At 46.0% G+C, this 21,515-nt stretch overlaps 1 protein-coding gene across 1 annotated transcript in view; it reads right to left on the bottom strand.

Annotated features, from left to right (window-relative positions):
- Positions 1-21,515, bottom strand: part of EEPD1 (endonuclease/exonuclease/phosphatase family domain containing 1) — a 52,774-nt gene that overhangs the window by 15,247 nt on the left and 16,012 nt on the right. The window contains exon 2 of the mRNA XM_065665361.1: positions 7,498-7,549. Within this exon, the coding sequence (XP_065521433.1) occupies positions 7,498-7,549 (52 nt within the window). The remainder of the gene's footprint in view (positions 1-7,497; positions 7,550-21,515) is intronic.

Raw genomic sequence — 21,515 nt, 5'->3', positions numbered from 1 at the left:
TGCCATGATCTGAGTCTCCTTACATGCGCATTGCCTTTGCTCAAAGGAAAAGAGGAGGTGAAAGAAAGCGTACTAATACAAAAGAAGAACAGAAAGGGAATAGGGAATCCACAATTTTGAATGTTATTAATCAAGGAAAGCTGCTTAAGCACGTAACATGACAGGGCCTCTCTCCATTCCCAGGATAGAAATGCGCTTATATCCAGAGCTGTAAGCAAGTGAGTTGGGTATTTTACTTAAAAGATTGTGCCCTTCTGGCATATACCTGGTGGTAAAGACTTAGAGGACTGCCCTGATGTGCAGGATGAGGAGGAATAAAAGCAGTATGTTAAGAACTGGTGTGACACAAGCAAAAGGCACAGCCCTAATTACTACAGGGTCACAGTTTGGCCACCTTGACAGAGACTTCCATCAGAAACAGTTACTCACTGGGCATTCTACTTCCATTCCTTTCCCTCTGTTACTGTTTTCCCCAGCTGATTTTCATCTCTGCTTAGAGCAAACATTCTTTCCCATGGTAAGAACACAAAAACAAGGAAGAGAAAAATATATAATATGACTCACAACCATTGCCAGCCTCAAATATTTATTCTTCCTTCAGGCATTGATTACACCACCGTACAGAACACTGTGCCACCTTCCACAGAGCCACTTAAATCTATCTCACATCCCATTCCATTCGCTTTTGGGGGTGGATGCTTGTTCTTAGGAGAATCTCCTCAGTTTCTGGCACTAGGACATGTTATTTCACCTTTTATAAAAACACCTCATACACTTTTTATACTCCTTTTCACACCTCTAAATGTAAATTTAAAGAGCCCAATTTGATACTGATTCCTCTCTCAAATACCACATTCTTTATTTATAGGTTAGCATAAGTAATAGATGGTTTTCTGCCTCCAGTCACTAGCACGCTCTCCACAGAGCCTGCGGGACTGTCCTCCAACGCTGACCAAGGTTCTGCTCTAACAGATGCAATGGACTCTGGTTCCCCATAGAGAACACAGGTATCATGTAATCCATATAAGCTACCAAAAAATTATTTGGGCTGAAATTAAAACACTCTTACTGCTGTGTTAATCCATTAAAAAGTTAAAAATCAACCAATCCACAGACCACCCTTGCCCAAAATTGCTGACTATCCAAAACTGGTCCTGATCTATGAACTCACTTTGTCCTCTGCCATCTTAGATTCATAGAATGGTCAGGGTTGGAAAGGACCTTGAAGCCCACCTAGTTGAACCCCCCTCTGCCATGGGTAGGGACACCTCACACTAGGTCATGTCACCCAAGGCTCTGTCCAACCTGGTCTTGAACACCTCCAGGGATGGAGCATTCACCGCTTCTTTGGGCACCCTGTGCCAGTGCCTCAGCACCCTCACAGTAAAGAACTTCTTCCTTATCTCCAACCTGAACTTCCCTATGTAAGTTTAAACCATCACCTCTTGTCCTACCACTACAGTCCCTAATGAAGAGTCCCTTCTAGAAGAAAGCCATCAAATGAAATTAAGAAAAGGACTAAGGACCCCTATCACTTCTACTATCCACAAACAAAACTTACACACAAGCCAGCAACGTGTTTTCTGTTCCTCCTTGCTCTGGAAGTACAGAGAATGATTTTACTGATGGGTAAAGCTCGGTGTCTGGTTCAGAGATGAGACTAGGTGCCCCACAAGAGAATGCCAAGCTAGTATGACAAGCAATCCCTGTACCACCACCTCTCAGTGAGGCACAGCCATGTTCTGGAGCGGAGGAGGGCACCTCCTCAAGGACAGCATTTCAAGTGCACCCTGTGTTTTCTGTGTCTCCCTGTGATTTCTGTAGAGTTTTGTTTATTGGAGTCCACTGATCATCAGAAAATAGGCTGGCAATGCAACTAAAGAGGAAAGAAACCCAGCCAAGACCAAGACACCAGAGACACTAACAGATGAGAGCCTCTGCTCCCAATCCTGCCGACCACTTGACGATACTTGGCAGCAGAGGGGCTTGAAAGAAAACACAGACATAAGTCTCCTGCAGAGAGCAACTGAAACCACCCCTGAGCAGGCCAGACGGTGAGACCTGACTCCACCGCTCCTCTCTGGAAATGGGGAACAGAAAAATTAAGCAGCAACAGGGCTGGAAGAGAGTGATCAAAGGTCCTGACCAAGTCATTGGCCAAGACTACATCTCCTTTTCCAGGAGCAGACAGCCAGACTGCTGTTCCTTATCTGACTTTAGAGGACATCCAAATGTACTTCAGTTTCAAAGGGGTCAACCTCTTTCTGGAAAGGATAATTCTAAGAACAGGCAGTAAATATAACTCATTTATAGCAACTAATTCATTCGTTGCCAAGTACCTTGTAACCTTTTTTAACCAACAGCTCTAAAGCGAAGCAAGACTGCAAGATGGGGCTTGCACTGTATTATCACATCTAAAAATACACTCCCAAAGACTCAGTCCTGAACTAACTGCATTTCTGGGGTACACATTTGCTGCAGTAAAAACAACTCACATCAAAGACGAAGAGCTGTCTTGGCTCCAGGAGAGTGCCTGGGACTCAGGAGACTGAGGTTCACTTCCCAACTCTATTCAGAGTCAGCTACCTTGGGTAACTCTGCCAATACTGTGGTTTCCTTGTAACTGCAGCACACCTCCATAAATCAGGGATAACAGCCATTCTTCCCTACCTGTCTGCGACTGCTGCGTGATCGCACTCTCCAAACAACTGAACCGCAGCAACAGGGTGTGACATTTTGGCTGTGCAGGCACCAGATACATTCCAGATGATCCAACCCCAGCAGCTGCAGAGCTCAGACCGCTGTGGCAGACCCTCACCCTGCACGCAGTGATGTCAAAAACCCTTCCTTCTTTCTTCAGGAGACACTGATGATAGCTCCCATGCCAATGACTGCTTATATGCAGGGAATGACATTTGCCAGCAAGGGCAGCATTGACTTTTAGTGTGAGGTGTCCCTGCCGATGGCAGGGGGGTTGGAACTAGATGATCTTGAGGTCCTTTCCAATTCTAACTATTCTATGATTCTATTCTATGATTCTATGACCTGTGACCAGCCGCTTGGTGCTTTCACCAAGGAAATGGTGAAGGGCCAGACAAATGCCCTCCGGTGACCAGCTGCTCCATGTCAAGGCACAGTATAGCTCATGTCCAACTGCCCTAGCAAGTGCACGCACAAACATATTTATATCCACACAAATGTATTTATACCCACACAAATAAGAAGCGACGTGCCTATGCTTACCCCTGAAATGGAGAACACAGCCTCTTTCAAACACCAAAATGCTTCTAGGGATAACCTTTCACAAATAAACAACCTGCTCTGCTCCGAGAGGGATTTTAGAAAGAACAGAGATTACAATGGGCTTAATCATGATTAAACACTGATCTGGCATGATCTACTCAAAAGCAGACCAAAGATAAATAAAAACCTGCAGCAGATGCATTTCATACTGGAAATTCTGGAACCTCAATTGACGTCACACTTTTTATGCTCAGATAATATCTGGAGGAAACAGATCAAGAAAACAAAAGCAAATTCTGAGTTAAAATTCTCTGTGTGCTGTGTAGAAAGAAGGCAGCTACAGCAAGGCATGCACAGGGCAGCTCAGCATTTCACAGACCTGGTTTTAACTGTAGCTGAAGTGGCACTATTAGAGCGATGCCACTAGACAGGATCAAGTATTCCCTTTTGTCCTCACCTCCTGGGTCTTACCCTGTAAAAGTAGGCAACATTAGTCACTGCATTTCCCCACAGACAGAAGCTGCTTCTGATAAGTGACAGGCAGTGATTTTCTTGTACTAAAACAATATCACCTGCTCAGCATCTACCGCAGTTGGCATTCACTGATTCCTCAGGCATAACATGAAAGTTCTGCATGATGGGAAGGGGTTGCCCCTAGCGCACATCTCTCAAATACAGACATTTGGTCTTCCCTATAGGTGAGGAAACCCAGGAAACAGATTCCACATCACAGGAGACAACTCCAGCCATTAGTACTGCTGAGGGAGACGGGAAAAGTAAAGCAATGAGCACAGATCATAGAGACTGCTTGCTTATGGCGCTAAGTTTTCCATTTCACTCAACAGGGTAAGGATATTGTTTTTGAAGAGACAGCAATACCTTTTCAAATGAGGGGGGAATCTGTGTGGAGGAGAAAGCTGACCAGAGTTCTCTCATTCTATCATTTCAACTCTTCATGTCCACATAAGCCCAATGGGTGACCACATAACGTTTGGCCAATAGATGGGAGATCCCTTCCTGCACTAAGACAGCTAGAAGCTAATCACTGCCTCTCTTGCTGCCTAGGGAATGTATCCCATGCTCACAGCTACAGAAACTCTACTTCCAAACACCAGGTGAAAGACTTTCAACCCCTTTTCATTTGTGACCTCCAAATCCCCAGTGAGGGTGACAATCCCCATACAGACAACGTAAGCCTACTGATAATTACTTTGTTCTTCTCACATGCTTTTCATTGACCTCTTGGACATAGCTTACAGTGCACAAATTTGGCACCACTGGCACAAACAGACCTTGATAGTGAAGCCTGTGTTACTTACCCTATTTGTTCAAGCTGCAAGTTATCACCTACTTCAAGAACATCACCCTGAACAAAACCACAATTCTCATCCCAGCTCCTACCATGCTTCAGCCCACCCACTGTATCTCTCATGTCAGTCTAGATCGATCACTTTCAACTTCAAGCAGAATTATCATCACTTTGCAGTTGAATTCCACACTTGCACAAACCGCAGATGAGGGTTACGCGATTTGCACTGCCTAGATGAGAAGCCGCCAAACTGCTGTCGGTGGAATCAAGTGGACAGTCCTTCCTCATCAACAATAACAGCAGATACACTTGCTTAGTAACACACGAATAGGAAAATCATGGGTTACGGTTGCTTTTACCCCCAGAAAACCTTCTCAAAACGGAAAGCTGTCAGAGGGTTACTAAATATAAGGCTGTTGCACAGATTACATAAAATTGCTCAATAACCTACTTCTGAAGGAGAAATGAGTTCCAGAGCCCTGAAACACCTGAAAGGCGCAGGGGGAACACTTGACAGAATGCAAAGAGTATTTTTATATTCATCTTAAATGAGTGGCTCCTCCTGCACATCCTACTGGCATCAAGCACCGATGCCAACAAACATCCTGGCGTACCTGTTGCCTATGGAAAAGGACTACAGAGTTAACGACCAGAACAGCAAACAATGCGGCATGTCACCTGGAGAGGCGGTGCAGTCTGTTGCTTGCACAGGTTTCTTTTTAAACGATATAGACAGCATGGTCCTCAGGAGAATTAATTTGTTTCCCTTCTCAAAACAGGTACGATTAACACTTGCCAAGGAGAATTCTTCATCTGCAATTAAGGACTTCCCAAACCTAGAAATAACACCTAGACCGAGTAAAATACTGGAAAACACCCTGGGCCGAGAGTTCCTGGGGAGCTGTCCCGGAGCTGTGCCTCTTCCCCAGGAAAAATCAATCTGGCAGTTAATATTAAAATATGACTATTTAATAATATTCTGTATCCCTTCAATACAATGCAGGGAAATAATGATTTACAAATACAAAGCTCAGCGTGTGCCCTCAAAACCTGACTCTGCAAGCAGGCGGGACACGGGATTTTGTTCTTTTCTACTTCCCCCAACCCCCTCCTGTATTTAAAACCTAAAGACAGCGAATTTACCTGAACTTACATAATGCCGCCCTGGTATTTTCCAGAGGGCTAATCTGGCCCTTTATATGCTTTAACCTTGGCATTGTATGAAAGCAGATATCAAATATTCAGAGAGCTCAATTTAGAAAGATTCATTTTCTGAGGCTGAGCTTTTCTGAAGGCCTTCCTGCAGAGCTCCACGCAATGCCTCAATCAGCCATTCCCACTAGGCTAAGGGCACTCACCCTTCCCAAGTATGGTTTAGGAGGTGCTGGGCCTGACAGAGAGGTGAGAACTGTACAGGGTGAGGTGCCAGGGACATCGACTGCTGTGAACAATGGCAATGTGTGAATATTAACCCATTTTGCACAACGAGTGGTTGAGAACCATGCCTTTGCATGCAAGAAACTACAGCATCACCCTCCTAGTCATATCTCTCACTGCCTTCCAACAAAATCCACCCCTCTGGGTCAAAATCAGAGCTCACGAAAGCCAATGAAGAGATGCCCCTCTTGAATTAACAGGGTTGTACATTGGGCCTCTGTGAAACACCAACCCAGCCAAGGCTGAAGTACCTGCTGCTGCTGCATTTCATCCTACCCAATATTTCTAGAGCACCTAGCAGATGCAGCCTTACCCCAGTGCTGCAGGACCTTCTCCTTCACACAGGCATGATGCGCTCAAGGCAGGAGAAGGTTTCCTTCCTTCCTTGCCATGTCACTCATAGGGGCTACCTGTGTCAGCACCAGCTCACTACCTGCCACAAAAGCAGCAGCTTTCCCAGCAGGGCTCTGAGTCCAGGGGTCTTCTTTGAATCCCACCAAGTCTCTTATGTTTCCATGCTGCCTCACAGGTGGCTCCTTGGTCTCCTAGATGAAGATGCGTAAAGTGAAGGGAACCCACCAGTCCCAACATAGATACTGGGAGTGCAGTCCTACTCTCCAGGCCAGCAAAATCATAGACCAGTAAGAAATATAACACTTGGGTCTTCATGCAGAAGGAAATGATCTGGTTTGCAACACCAGGCTTCATTTACAAACCCTCCAGCCTTTTGTGGCTGCTGGTTTTGCTCTATCTCTGCAGGTGGGATCTCAGGCTGCTGAGACACCTTGGTTAAGCTAATGGGAGGTCTTAGGCGCTGGACCAGGGGGATGCACCCCCTGAGCAGGACCACATCGCTTGGATGCAGGAAGCCATCAGCTCCACACAGTTCCTCCTCTCTGCCTCCCCTTCCTCAGCCATGCATAGGCTGTTTGCAAACCTCACCATCCCTGGGACAGTGATGGATGGCACATCCCTCAGCTCCGTGGAAGGACAGGCTTACAGGCAGGCCTATCCCTGCACAAGGCAGACAGGGGGTGAGCTGAAGCTAATAGACACCACATACTCGGCTGGTGCTGTTAGGACCAATGTGGAATAGTTGGCTGCTTTGATCTCTTTATCAGTCAATTAAACCATATACTTGCCAAGGCACCTCCAGCCATTCTTCTGAGCTGGATGTTCAAAAGGGACTCCTCAGCCACTCATTCTGCTTCAGGCATTCATCTTCGTTGGTTCAAATCATCTACTTAGCTGTTGGCAGGAACTGATTTCAGGAAAGCTAATACGAGCAGGCTGGAGGCATTGTTCACCCCAAGCCCACTGCAGAATCAGGAAACACCAAAAGCATGCCATCAACTTGGATAAACAACATCCCTCTGACCTCACATACTACAGCTAGGTAGATGACCTATTTTATGCCGCATGATTTTCCATAAAGCTGGAAGCCCAGCTAAACCAGAGGGTTTTAAGAGCTTAAATGTATTAGGACAATTAGATATGTTTTAAAATACCTTTTCCAGCGCTTCTCTATCGACCAGCTCCTGTACAGCCAAAAGCTTGATACTGTAAGAAAGAACAGAGAGAAAGAAAAGAATGAATCACTCCACTGCAAGCATTACAGAAACACAAGTAACAGCAGAACTGAAGCTCTCTTTTTATCCTCCCACTTCACAAAGCAGCCTATAGAAGTAGCAAACAAGATTTTCTGGTTTCCAACTTAAAAGCATTCCTGAATTCACCTTACAGAGGAAGTGCATTAATCATTACATTTTCAATACCTTAAATGAACAATTAAGGATCTTCTGAATGATAAACACAAAGGAAGACTCTCAAGATTTCTACTGGGTTTAGTCAGCTTTGTTCTCCAGTAGCAACAGGTTTCTCTGGGTCCCACAACAGTCATTCCCAGGGATTTACAACATCATATATTAAATACAGTAACTAAGACAACCCAGCTCAAGAAACTTGAGGGATATATGAGGGAAATGTGCACAACTGCTTGAAAGTAGGGTAAAAAGATAATCCCTAATTACTATTCTTGTAATGCCATTTGCTCATCAAAACCAGATTTCTTCACCTCCTGGATCTTTTCTAAATTCACCCCTAGGAGCTAAACCCTGCACATTGAATTTCCTTCACCTCAAAAAGATTGAGAGTTACCCAAGCAGGATTTTGCCCTGTAAGACGAGTGAAATCACAGCTAAATCAAAGTATGCAAGAGAACCGTGTAAAACATCTGTACTTTCAAAATCAGTTTAATGAGTGATTAGAAATTATCCCTCCTTCAACTTCAGTTGCTTGTACACATCCCCATGTAGTGCAAAAGCCCCATCCTTCCCACAGTAAGGAATTTCAGGAAAATCTCATTGCATCCCCACCAAGCTGCAGGGCTCACAGGGCAGGTATGAACCCGGAAAGTCCTGGCAAAGCATTGCCAACAGGTTCAAGGAGGCGATCTTTCCCCTCTATGCAGCACTGGTGAGGCCACAACACACCTCCACACCCCTGGGCACTCACAGCAGTTACCTTAGCCAGGGAGTAGAAGGGATCAGCAACACATCCACCTATGGAGCCAGGCATGTACTTTAAGATGACACCGTTGATATTGAGCCCACCTAAGCTTTAGCTCTTCACAGCTTTGGTGCCTCCTTCAAGCTGTAGATTGACTATATGGTTAATGAAATGAGAGAGGAACTTCACTTCCCCAGGGCAGTTCAAGCCACCTACCAAGTCTGCCAAAGGATATAACTGGCCATGTACTACAAGAAGTTTTACCCATCTTTCAAAACCTCAGAGCAATGCTGCATAATTCTTGAACGTCCACTGACATCTTATACATTAATCATGTAAATCCATCCTGTAACAGCAGCTGGCAAAACAGAGCTTTAGTCCTGTCCTGTCCTTCTACTGTGTTACAATGCTTTCCACTACAGGTATTCACAGCCTAAGCCCTAAACACAAATGTGCTTTTACTTTAATGTACTCTAGTTTTCAGATGCCTTCAGAGCATCATAAAAAGTCAATGAATTATAAAATAGCTCCATACATTTCCAGCCCGTAGAGGCTGTTATGACTAAGAGAGAGTGGAGGTAGTTCAGAAAACAACAGGATAATCAGGAAAAAGGTATTCCATTAAAGCCCAAGCACTACAGTTAGCAGGGGGCACACGATTTTCTGTTGCCATCTGTGCTGCACACAAGCATTCAGCTGAACTGGAAAGAGCATAGTAAAACCCCACATTTTGCCATTCCCTCCTTCAAGCTATGCATCAAGGGGTTATACAAATTGCTTTTGTCTTTTTCCTTTTGAAACCAGAAACTTTTTGATCACTTGGTCATGAAAAGGTAGAATTTATCAGGCAAGGCTGCTTCTACCAATTGACTGATTGGTTTCTAGGACATTAACTGTGGATTATCTGACACTCAATAGCTGCAGAAGAAAGAGAGACCGCCTCAAATGCAAGTACTGTTCTCATTAGAGATCATCATCGTACTAGACAAACCTACTCTCCTTCCCATTTACACTAGTAAAGCCCCACAAGAACTCCTTCAACCGGCACATTTCTATTTAAAACAAAGAATACCAAGTTACACAGAAGCAAGCAATAAAATAGGGAGCAGGAATCTTCTTAATTTATCTCACTGTGTTTACAGGGATGCTGTACTCTTGTTTAGAGGTGAAAAACCCACAGGAAACATTTACATCCTGCAGAGATACCGCACAGGCAAGGCCAGAAGCAAATCCGAATTCAGTGTTGTTACGTGATTTGCAACAACACTGGTTTAACTCTTGGTGAAAAAAAGCCTTCCCTCTACTGTTATCAATGCACAGAGATCAGTGTCTGCCCAGTGCTTCACTCTTTCGAGTATTTTTTCTGTGCCAAAAGCAATCAGTAAGTGTAAATATCAGCCTTCATACAACCTCCTGCAAGATGCTTCTTTCCTTGAAGCAGCATCACAAATGCTCTCTGCTCATTGCATTACAGTCCAATACCTGGAAAACAGCTCAACAGCTAGTTATTTACTGCTATTTCTTCCAGCAATTCCAATCAGTGTTACTATGTGCTGCTTTATGCAGTGTTGGCTTAGAAATGCAGCTTCTTTCAATGCTGCTGCTTTGCGGGCTTTATGCTTTGAAATGACATCAGGCCACTTATTTAGGCACTCCATCAGCAATCCTACAAACTCTGAAAGCAGCTCACAACTACGTCTGCTGTTTGTAGCTTGTGTGTTCACCCACGATTTCAAACATACAGGAATACAATCAGTAACTGAGAGCGAGGAAGGATCTCTACTAAAGCAGAAATGCAAAGACAGCCGCCAAAAGCCAGTGCGGAAGCTCAAGGCCTTGCTGTCTACAACAGCACACTTCAGTACTCTGTTCAGGTACTGTGGTGTCATGCAAACAGTACCTCAATGAAGTCATAGAAAAAACACATTTCCTGAAGAAACCTTTTGGATCCTGGAGCACCTGCTCTAATGTACCAGCCTTAAAGCATACTGTTGAGAAACCTGCCGTGCAAGTAGCTATACCAGCTTGATAAAGTTAAAAATACTCCCTGACTCCATTACTTACACGATCTATTTAACCAAAGCTATTGAATTTAATAACCTGGCACCTCCGGCACACTCAAAATACCTGAAAACATGCAGGGCTCAGGATGAGGGGCTCTCCTCCAGCTGTACAAATATGCAACCATGATGTGCTGTCAAGGAAACACGACTCCCTCTTTTTTTGGCCAGGGGTGACGCACAGCATTCTCCTCTGAGGGAATTCCTTTTGGTTTCCAGAAGATTAGTCACAGTGCTAAGCAAATGCCTATAGCTACAGCACATTTCTGTTCCTTGGGGCAGCATTGCAATCCTTCCCTCAAGGTCTTCTTACTTAAAAACACATAGCATTGGGTTCCTCTCTCTGATCCCACATACCCAGAAATAATGTGAGCCTTTTTAGCAGCCTTTTGCAATACTACAAACCTGTCAATCGGTCCCTTGCTGGCTGGTGCATTCCTATTCACCATGAGCCACTGTTTGATTTGCATTGAGCTTCACTTCCCAGCTTGAGTTCACACTGCCCATAAAACCCCATCTGCTCTTGCAATGGGGATGTCAGGGACTTGCTAAGAACCAACTCGGGGTCCTCTGCCTGCAATCCAATGCAGCTGTGGCTCTGCAGCAAGCCAGATAGCATAGACACAAACTACCACGCAAGTCAGATGCAAGAACCATTCATGCAGAATGCACTTGAGGAAGAGAAGCCACTTCCTCCAAAACCACTTTGAAGGGTGCCCCAGTATAGGGGTAGAGAAGAATTAGGATTACAGCCAGCTTCCGGACCACCCCTGCACAGCATTAGAATTACAGCCATTAGGGACACAGGTCACTTGGCTGTCAGCACTAAAGGAGAAGGTCTCCAGACCTCAGTGACCTGCGTCTGCTGAGCTGACCCCAGAGAGGAGCTGAGGCTCCCATTCAGTGCAGAATGGGAATTCTGAGAAAAAGGGGAAGAGAAGTGAGGAAAATGTGAAACATTAAGTTCACTGATCAGCATCAGTGAAGCACTGAAGCATCATGAGGGCATCCTACAGAAGCTGCTAGGCACCGGCATGCAGGGCGGCTGCGAAAGCAGCGCACAAGATCCCAGCTGGAAGCTGGCACACCCAATGCCTGCATCTTGGCTCTCTGTGCCTCGTTAGCCTGCAGAGGGCTGGTGCACAGGGAGCCTCCAGGCACGCCACAACAGCCACATTTGCTGCCTCTTTGCTTATACGTCCTGGCACATGGAAGAGCAGAGCTGCTCGGGCAGCCAGCACTGCCCGTCTCCCATGGATCAGTGCAGCACATCATCTCCAGCCCAGGTTTGTCACCCAGCAGTGATGTGGACTGAGGATTGGCCTCAATTTGCTTTGCAAGCTCATACATCTTTGCCTGGGGCCTGAGGTTTTTCCAAAACCCTCATGCTTTCTATGAGTCAGTGCATGAGCCTGACTGAAGTTAACAACATCGAGAAATGCCGTTTGACTTCTATTAGCTTTCTGGCTCCTTATTCAGCAGACAGCTGTGCCGAATCATGCTCCAGCTAGGCTCACAGACATGATCATAAATAGCCTGTATAAAAACCACTCGACCCCAAACTGTTGTTCTGAGCATCATTAAATCATTCCCCTCCTCCTTCCTTTTCAGTCCATAAACTTTTCCCTTTGTTCTTGAGATGAGATATTGTAACGATGTTGTGGCCCACGGTGAACATTTTACGGATGACTTACATACCCAAAGAGAAGAGCACGGATGCACGCAACTGAAGTGCTTGATGACAGACTTATGTTTGGGTTAGTTAACAAAAAGAACAGTACAAACCCCCTTGGGTCATTGAATTTGTGTTCCAAAATGATATTTGAGTATCTGCATAAACTGGCCTCACTCCTAAATCAGTTCTGCTCTAAGAGATGGGCATGAAACATGAGAGCTGGAAAACAAAACGCAGCTGAGCTGTGCTGACCGCCCTTGGTACCTGGGAGGGAGCCCTCCCCATCAAGCTGCCTGCTCTCCCCATTCCTGACCTCAGCTCTGTTTCCGCACCATTCACATCACAGCCTTGTTTTTCCTTTTGGTGGTTGGTGAGTTAACAATAAAGATGGGGAAGTGACCGCCACAGGGTTTGTGCAGCCTTTACAGTGAAGGAGCAGCATTTAAAGATGTTCATCAATGCATGCACTGGTAAAAACCAGCTCATTTCTGCCAGCATATCCCATTTAAAAGTTTTCTTTCCCCCCAAGACCCTGTTTACTCAAACCCCAGTAAAACCAAAAGGAGAAAGAAGAAAGAATAAAAACATGTTTAATGACTTTCAGCCTCATAAACTTCCTCCATCAGCCCCTAAGAAGTCTGGCAAGGAAATAAAACCGGTTTCTCCTTTTCCACTAAAAGCATCTGCATCTTCTCAATCACCCCTTAAAGGAAAGGGAAAAACCACGTCCGCTGCCACGTCTGAACAGCTGCTGGAAGTCATCAGATTGCTTATGAAGCAAACTGATGGGCCTGGATGAGAATACCATGCCATCTAAAGTCCCAGCTTTGGGACTGGCTGCCAGCTAATGACACCACAAAATGATGTGGAAGATTCTCAGGAAAAAATACATCTACAGTAAATAGAAATTAGCATAAAAACAGGGAGCTGGATTTCATTTAGAGCAAAAATTAGATACGTATTTACTTTATGTATATCTATATTATCATATCACGTGTATTTAAAGACATTATATATTCATATTATATGCTAAATAGCTATTATAAATTTATAGATAAATTTATGAACATAATCTTGATATAAAACAATACATATATTTAAACCTATTTAGAGCTAATGTTTGCAGTTTGGATGTGTTCTTTGCTGTCTAGTCATCATTGATTTGCCCGCAGAATGGTTTGAAATGCAAAAGCAGATCAAGGCACTGTAGCTGGGAGGGGAACCTGGAGTAAATGGAAGGAGCAGAGAAGTTGAAATCCATCAAGCAAATTGGTATACAAACACTGTTCCCCCGATGTTTGCATCTGTGGATCCTATTACATTGTGTGAGTGATCGGAGTATTTGTCATAGGGAGAAAGGAAACTGTAATGGAACTAAAAGGGGGAAAGATTGCATTATTGATGGTTACTACTAAGCGTTTAAGCGAGGGGGGAATAACAGCATTACCCAACCTAACAGGCAGGAGGCAACTGAAACAGTTCACTCCTTTCTTTTCCTATTTGAGCAGTTCCCTGGGTCCAGGGATGGATGTTCTTGCAATCCTCTCCAACACGCAGCTCTCTCCTTGCTCTGTTCTCTTTCCCACACCTGCAGCAAAGCCATCACTTTGCAGGACCTATAAACTTAGCATTGAGGGGCTGATTTACGTCCACGTGATGCTGTGGGTTTAGCACAGCTACACCACAGCAGGGAAGGAACAATGATGCATAAACCCTGGACGCTGTGTGCTCCCAATGCACAAGTGCAAAACCAAAAAGGGAGGTTGCAAGAACTTCTTCCTAGCACTCTGGACGGAAGTAACACATGCTCACAAAATGACCCAACCCACAACTGGCAACAGAAAGCAAGAGAGTCCCCATGTTACATATGAGACCGGGAAGCCTTCTTGACCTCCTCCTTGGTGTCCTGGGTTCAGCAGTAGCAGTTATTTTTCTCCCTCTTAGTAGCTGGTGCAGCGCTGTGTTTTGACTTTCGGCCTGGGAGCAGAGCTGACGACACATATGTTTGGTCTGACCAATGACTTTGTGAGCCTCATGCTCTGCCAGGGAGGAGGGGAGGCCGGGAGGAAGCAGAGACAGGACCCCTGACCCAAACTAGCCAAAGGGGTATTCCATAGCACAGTACGTCATGGCCAAGATGTAACGGAGAGTCACCCGGAAGGGCACGGGCTCTCTTCAGGGGGGACGAACTCATTCAGCAGGTGGTATTGTATTCTCTTCCCTTGTTATTTTCTCTTATCAATATTATCATTGGTGGTAGCAGTAGTGATTTGTGTTATACCTTGGTTACTGGGCTGTTCTTATCTCAACCCACGGGAGAACACCCGTTCCAAGCTGTTTCCAAAGGGATGAAATCCATATTGCTGTGCATACAGACATTTCCTCCATCAGTGAGCAGGGCAGGTCATGCACAGTGAAATTAAGAGGGGGGCTGCTCAAAACTCCCAGACACTCTGCAACACTAAGGAGACATCATCCTTTTCTTGTCCACCCACACAGAAAAGGTGTCTGTCTCCTGAGTGGTGAGGTACTGATGCTCAGCAGGGCACTGATGCTAATTCTGGGGGGGTCCATCACAGAGAGGATTAAGAGCAGCAGGGAAGCATCCTATTCACTTTCTCCTCCACATATAGAATCATGTCTCAAAGCCTAATTCTTTCTTTTTTCAGCTAAGGGGGAAGGAGGCAGGACATCATCTGCTTGTTTCCACCTGTACAAAGTCTCCTTTTCTGAAGATTCCCCTCAAACTTTTAAATCAGAGGAAGTCACAAAAGAGGCATCCTTTTGGGTGCATGCAGTGAGTGCGTGCATAAACAGTCTTATTCATTATGGTCATAAGACCTGCTAACCCATCTCCATCTGGGGTGCAGAGTACTGAAAACATAAGCCCTGGGCTAGATGCACTTCTTGGAAACACTTTGCTGAGTTACAGACCATCCTATGGACTTTTCTCTTGCTGTCCTCTTATTAAGTCCTACCTATTCTTCTCCAGTGCTGTCCCTGCACACTGGTGCAATGCCAAGAGTGGCAGCAGTTCGAGAAGTAAAAGCCATGGAACATTTCCAAGGTCCTCAGAAGAGATGTTGGTTATTAAGGACTGGGATACATTGCACTTGATTGAACAGAACCAAAGCTGATTCCTGAGGGGCAAAGGTTAATTAGGCAAATGGCTCAAAGGATCAATCTGTTCTAAGGCATTATTTGTTGATTTTTTTGTTTTTGGAAGGGTTTAAAATAGACGGGGCAGTTGAAAATAACCCCTGAATTCTCAGACTCATGAGATGAAACCACAAAAAGACTGAGGCTGCCAGTAACATAACGATTACAGAAAAGTAGCTAATGAATAAAGCAGCAGCAAATCAAATACCTACATTAAATTACATTGGAAGCAGCAATCTTGCCTGCATATATCTACTAACGGGGACTAGGTACAGGCAGTGGCAAAATGCAGATTAACTTCCACCATCATTCAGACCTCAGGGTGACAATCCAGGAGGCTTCTCTGTCACTACTTCCACTTACTCCTCCACTGGTTACTCCCGTGCCAAACACTTCACTACACAATAACTCAGGCAGCAGAACGGAATACTACTGCAAGTGTGTGGGGAAGAGTCTGATGACAGTTGTATTTACTCACAAAAACCACACAAGTTGTTTCAACTCGCTCCTGACACACAGCAAACCAAAACCAGTTGCCCGTGTTAAAAAGGGGGGGCAGTTGGCTTTTGGTTTAATTTATAACATGGTAAAATGTATTTGCCTTCTTCCATACTGCACTTTTTGCTATATTTCTTCCTTACTCGCAACGTCTCCCTTCAGACCAGTTCACCTTATGCCCAGTGGCTCTGAAATGAGGGGAAAATGCTCTGTGTAATGTTCACAGCCTTTGGATTAGTTTTTATTCATTTTTTAATTCTTCAGAGGACGCCTGTTCCCTTGTAATTCTGCAGGCAGAGGGAGGCCCACAAAGAGCGCTGTGTTCGCAGCAACATTGATTTCTTCTGAGTCATTAAAACTGGACATGGACAAGTTATTTAACTTGCACTGCATTATTCAAATGTGTCCAACGAGGGAGGAGACCAAGGCTGAAACCAAAAAATGTAGAAGCTCATAAAACCTGAAAGGTGACAGAGCTTCCAAACACAGGCATTACGTTATAGCGCGAGTGGTCTCCGGTATTTGGCTCTTTTTCCAGATTTTCTGAATCATTCCCTGCTGGAGTGAAGCTTCTTAGTTCCAGAAACAGCACCTCCTCCAATCCAACCCTGCCCTACTGCAGCCGTGGAAAAAGTGAGCAGTCCTTCATTAGATCAGATGGGCATGCAGATCAGAAGGCTGCACCACCACACTGTCGTTCTGCCATGAAGAACACAGCTACCCCAAAGTTATAGGACCTTGGGAGGCAAAGCAATTCATAGGGACTCTACTTGGAGAATTTACCTCTGTGTCCCTGCAAAACAGATTTGAACTTGGAAAGCAATAAAATGTGATGTGAAAGAGTCTGGTCCCCTTTCTCTGTCCAGTATGTGAACCCTAAGCCGTCAAGTACTTACGTGAAAGCCCCTCATATCCCCTTACTCACTCCCAGAAACTGAATGCAATATTACCCTGTCCTACACACATATCCTCCTCTCAGAGGAATGGGTTTGCCCGGTTAAAAGCCTTACAGTGAAGCCAGCTCATTTTGTTAAATATAGCCCCAAGGGCAGCGCTACGGTTTGGTGGCAGAACCAGCCTGGCAGTATGCAAAGAGTATCGCAGCTTCCTGGCTGCATCTGTACACAGAATTTCAAAGCCTTTTATAGTATGCTCTTAACAAAGAGATCTAACCTCAAAAGCTGGCTCCTACTTTGAAGAGGCTGGCAGAGCGTCACAGCAATTGTGTGTTTCATATGAGCACCTTCTGCAGAAGACATCATGCCAAAGTGGAATGGTTCTAATGGAGGGAAAGGCCGAACACCTGGGGTTAAAATAGGAGAACATACACAAGAGGTGCTCAGAGAGACACCAACGAAATCCCTGAGGAGAGCACTGTGATGAGGGGAAAGGAGCAGTGCAGGAATCAAGCGCAGTGCTTTGGTCAAGTGTGCTTTTCTGTATGGCTCTTTCAAGAGCAGCTTATGTTGTCTTACAAACAGCGTCAGGACCCACTGCCAGCAACTGGGCCCTTCTCTTTGTAGCATCTGTACCATGTGGAGAAGGAAAGGCCGCAGGAGATGAGACCTCCTCAAAACTGGCCCTTCGCTAGCGCTCGTCCAGAATACTAAACCCGGAACCATTTGGTACCCAAGCTTTGAAGGAACACGAACGTGCACCCATCCTCCTAAAACTGAGCTCAACTGCACGTTCCAAAACATCACATAAAGAAATGGAAAACTGGGAAAAGGAGTGAGCCAGAGGGAGCAAAGGCTGAAAGCCGGAGTTTGGTATTCCGGTGAAGATGGCACTCCTCTGTCTTGCGTACACCCAACTGTCAGGAACGGCACTGAAAACAACCAGGTAAAGCTGCTCACAAGTGGAGTTAATGTCAAGCCGTAAAGAATTTTGTTTATGCTGATGCTGCCTTCTCAGGTCACCAGAAACACAAAGAACGCTGTAGTCAGAAAATAATCTGCCCCTCGTCACATCCGCAAGAGCCCACAGAAAGCACAGATTAGGTAAGAAAAACACGTGTCACGTAAGGGTAAGAAGTTAGAAGCCTTTCCAAGAGTTAATTACAGAAGTATCATGAAACCCCAGCCTCGTTTGGGTTGGAAGGGACCTTAGAGCTCCTCCAGTCCCAACCCCTGCCACAGGCAGGGACCCCTTCCACTGGAGCAGCTTGCTCCAAGCCCCTGTGTCCAACCTGGCCTTGAGCACTGCCAGGGATGGGGCAGCCACAGCTTCTCTGGGCACCCTGTGCCAGCGCCTCAGCACCCTCACAGGGAAGAGCTTCTGCCTAAGAGCTCATCTCTGTCTCCCCTCGGGCAGGTTCAAACCATTCCCCTTGGCCTGTCCCTACAGGCCCTTGTCCCAAGCCCCTCTCCAGGTTCCCTGCAGCCCCTTTAGGCACTGGAGCTGCTCTCAGGTCTCCCCTTCAGGAGCCTTCTCTTGTCCAGGCTGCCCCAGCCCAGCTCTCTCAGCCTGGCTCCAGAGCAGAGCTGCTCCAGCCCTCGCAGCAGCTCCGTGGCCTCCTCTGCCCTTGCTCCAACAGCTCCAGGTCCCTCTGGTGCTGCTGCCCCAGAGCTGGGTCAGGGCTGCAGGGAGGGTCCGCAGAGCAGAGCAGAGGGGCAGGATCCCCTCCCTTGACCTGCTGGCCGTGCTCCTTTCAATGCAGCCAGCAGTCACGGCTTTCCCACTTCCTTATGACGAATACAACCGGCATTTGTCTGAGTAATAAGGAAACCACCAACAAAGCAAACAAAGTAGTGCCAGCCTCGGAGAGCTCCGGTTTGATAAGGAATATTGCACCATGGCGGCACACTGTCAGGCAGAGCAGCATCACACTGAAACACAACAGCACTACCGGCACCGCAACCATGAGGGCTAACATCTGCCCTCCTGGGAGGGCCACGTGGCAGAGCTCCATCTCCCCTGATGGGCAGCAGTGCTGAGCTGCCAGAGGTGACCGTGATGGCTACAGTCCTGGGCCACGGCCTTCTCCTCTTCATCAGAGCCAACCAGATTGGAAAAGACCTTTAAGGTTATCAAGTCCAACCATCACCTCTTAGACCACCTCACTCCTTAATGCCTCATTTAGACATTTTGCAGTGCATGAAAGCATTATATAAGTGCTAATTATATAGTGTCAAGGGCTCCTACTTCAGATTTAAGTAAAGCGTTCATGCATTATTCATTACTTCGTCATTTACTCTTTTCTATTTGGATCATTGCTCTGATTTTTGGAGCACACACCATTTTTTCTTCTTTTTCTGATTTGTCCAGATAGAATCATAGAAACACAGAATAGCTTGGGTTGGAAGGAGCCTTCAAAGGTCACCTAGTGCAACATTCCTGCAACGAGCAGGAACATCTTCAATTAGGCCGAGTTGCCCAGAACCACATCCAGCCGGGCCTTCAGCAGTTCCTAGCTATCATTTTGATTGCAGTTTGCAAGTGCTGGTTTCTGGAGCATTAATTCTGGCGGTAGAGGCAGGAGAAACACAGTGGATACAGGCAGTGGCAGTCCAGAAGCACGGGACAGAACGTGAAGCATCGTGGTTTTCTTCTCAGCAGGACTCCGTCAAGCAGCTGAAGTTTCCGGCTGCCTGTTCCTCAAAGCTTGTCAAATAAATCCCCCAACACTGAAGAGCTGCAGCTTACAGCTTGGTCTTAAAAGGCCATGCGCTATTTAAAGTAATAATTACAACAGTCAAATAAAGATTCAAGCCGAACGCAGAGCACCTGAGGAATCTCCAGGCTGGGAGGATGGGAAGGGACATTCATTTCATTACACAGCTCTCATTAAACACAGATGGCTAAACACTGTCACAGGCACAGCGAGCACACAGGTACATCGCCAGTTACTGTACCGAGTTCCAGAAATGACCATGACATAAATTGTAGAGCTATAAATCGTCTATAGAGAGATTTTCTTTAACCAGCCTGCTAGCATCTACTAAGCGCTAAAGCAAAGTTGAAGGTCTAAAGCAAGGAGAGTTTGTCACATCTGCTTCACCAGATGTCTAACAGAGGACAATAAACACTGTTCTGCTGCGTCAGCTGGCACCGAAGGTTTTCCTTTAGAGAGGACAGAGGTAAACTCAAAAGTAACCCCTCAAATCCTTCTATTTTTAAGAGGCTGTGAGTTTGTTGGGGATTAAAGAAAAAGCCCTAAAAATACCCTTGTAAAGCCTTTCAGTGAGCCACGAAAAGGAGATTTTGTTCCACACGTGATTCTTGCCATCTCCTTATTTGTGCTACGCAGCGTGAGTAGGGCAAAGATTTAAGGTGCTTTTGCCTGTGAGTGGATGCAGCGTGAACTCCCTGCACAGAAGTAACCCCGTGCAGGGGATCCAGGCAGACGTCTTAGGGGTTACTGGGATTCACGCCTGCAGAGGAGGAACACGGACTCTCTCTCACCAATAAAGATAAAAATTGCCAAAAGCAGAAGTCTCCGCGTGCTTGAAGTCAGCTCCATGTGGTTGGGATTGCATTGCCACAGGATTTAATAAGAGGAAGTTGTCTTACCTCCCTTGGCTAGGCAAAAACAGAATGCCTTTTTTGGCTTACAGAGAAAAAGGGAAAATAGCACCCACCACACAGCTTAAGAGGGGAAAAAAAGCTGCTGACATTATGCAAGTGCTAGCAGTGTAGGAAAGGTTAATGTAGTTCATTGGACTTCTAATAGGGCATAAATGTAGCATAACTTCACAGCCTGCACGCATCAAAAAGCTGATTTCTCATCTTTTCTTGCTTATTCCTCCACGACCAAACTCCTTTGCCTCCAAGCCCATTCTCCTTCCTGAGACAACGACATCCACCTCGGCCAAGCAGAGCTGTGCAGCACACATAAGGGTTCTGAAGCTTCCAGACTCAGCACCACATTAATTTCTCCAGTGGGACTGATTTTGGTTCACAGTCCAGGCGGCCAGGAGGCCCAGCCAGAAGGAAAGCCTCCACACCTTCTCCTGGTGGAGTCCATGGAGCAGCATTTCAGAAGGGACCTGTCCTTCCATCAGGCTCGCTGCTCCCCCAGTGGCTTCCAGAACATGGCAGCAGCCTTGACCGACAACAGACCTGCCTATGGCCCTTTGTTTAAGCAATCTAATGCTATTCAGATGATAACTCTACTATGGAGTATACATCTAAGATAATAAAGAAAATCATGCCCCACCAATGCCTCAAACTCCAGCACCCAGGAAGAGATGATCCATGTCACAGATGATGAAAATAAAGCAGGTACAGAAGCATTCACCAGCACTTCCCTGAAGAAAAAAGCTGAGCTCAAGATTACAATTTGGCATCTTGCTCTCAGTAAGGTCCCTGTGAAGCAGCACCATCCTCAGGGGAAAGAGCTCAAGGAAGGAAAAGCGAGTGCTAATGGAGTGGAAGGGTACGGTAGGTCACTGGGCAGACACTGCAGGGCACAGCCAACCCATTACTGAGCCCACAGGATACTCAGTAAGGCAATGAGGGCAAGCTGGGGTGGCCCCTCTTGGGATGATGCCACATGTGCACATGACAGTGTAGGAACACAGGAGGATGAGGGAAGCAGTACACATGGGGAGGAAAGGCTACAAGCAAGAGGAGGCAGCAGTCATGCCTTCCTCTTTCTAGGAGAGCACGGGAAGGCAATGACAGC

This window comes from Lathamus discolor, chromosome 2 (genome assembly GCF_037157495.1).
Source record: "Lathamus discolor isolate bLatDis1 chromosome 2, bLatDis1.hap1, whole genome shotgun sequence".
NCBI lineage: Eukaryota > Metazoa > Chordata > Aves > Psittaciformes > Psittacidae > Lathamus > Lathamus discolor.
Note: the sequence above shows the minus strand (reverse complement) of the source record. Positions and strands in the feature narration are given on the sequence as shown.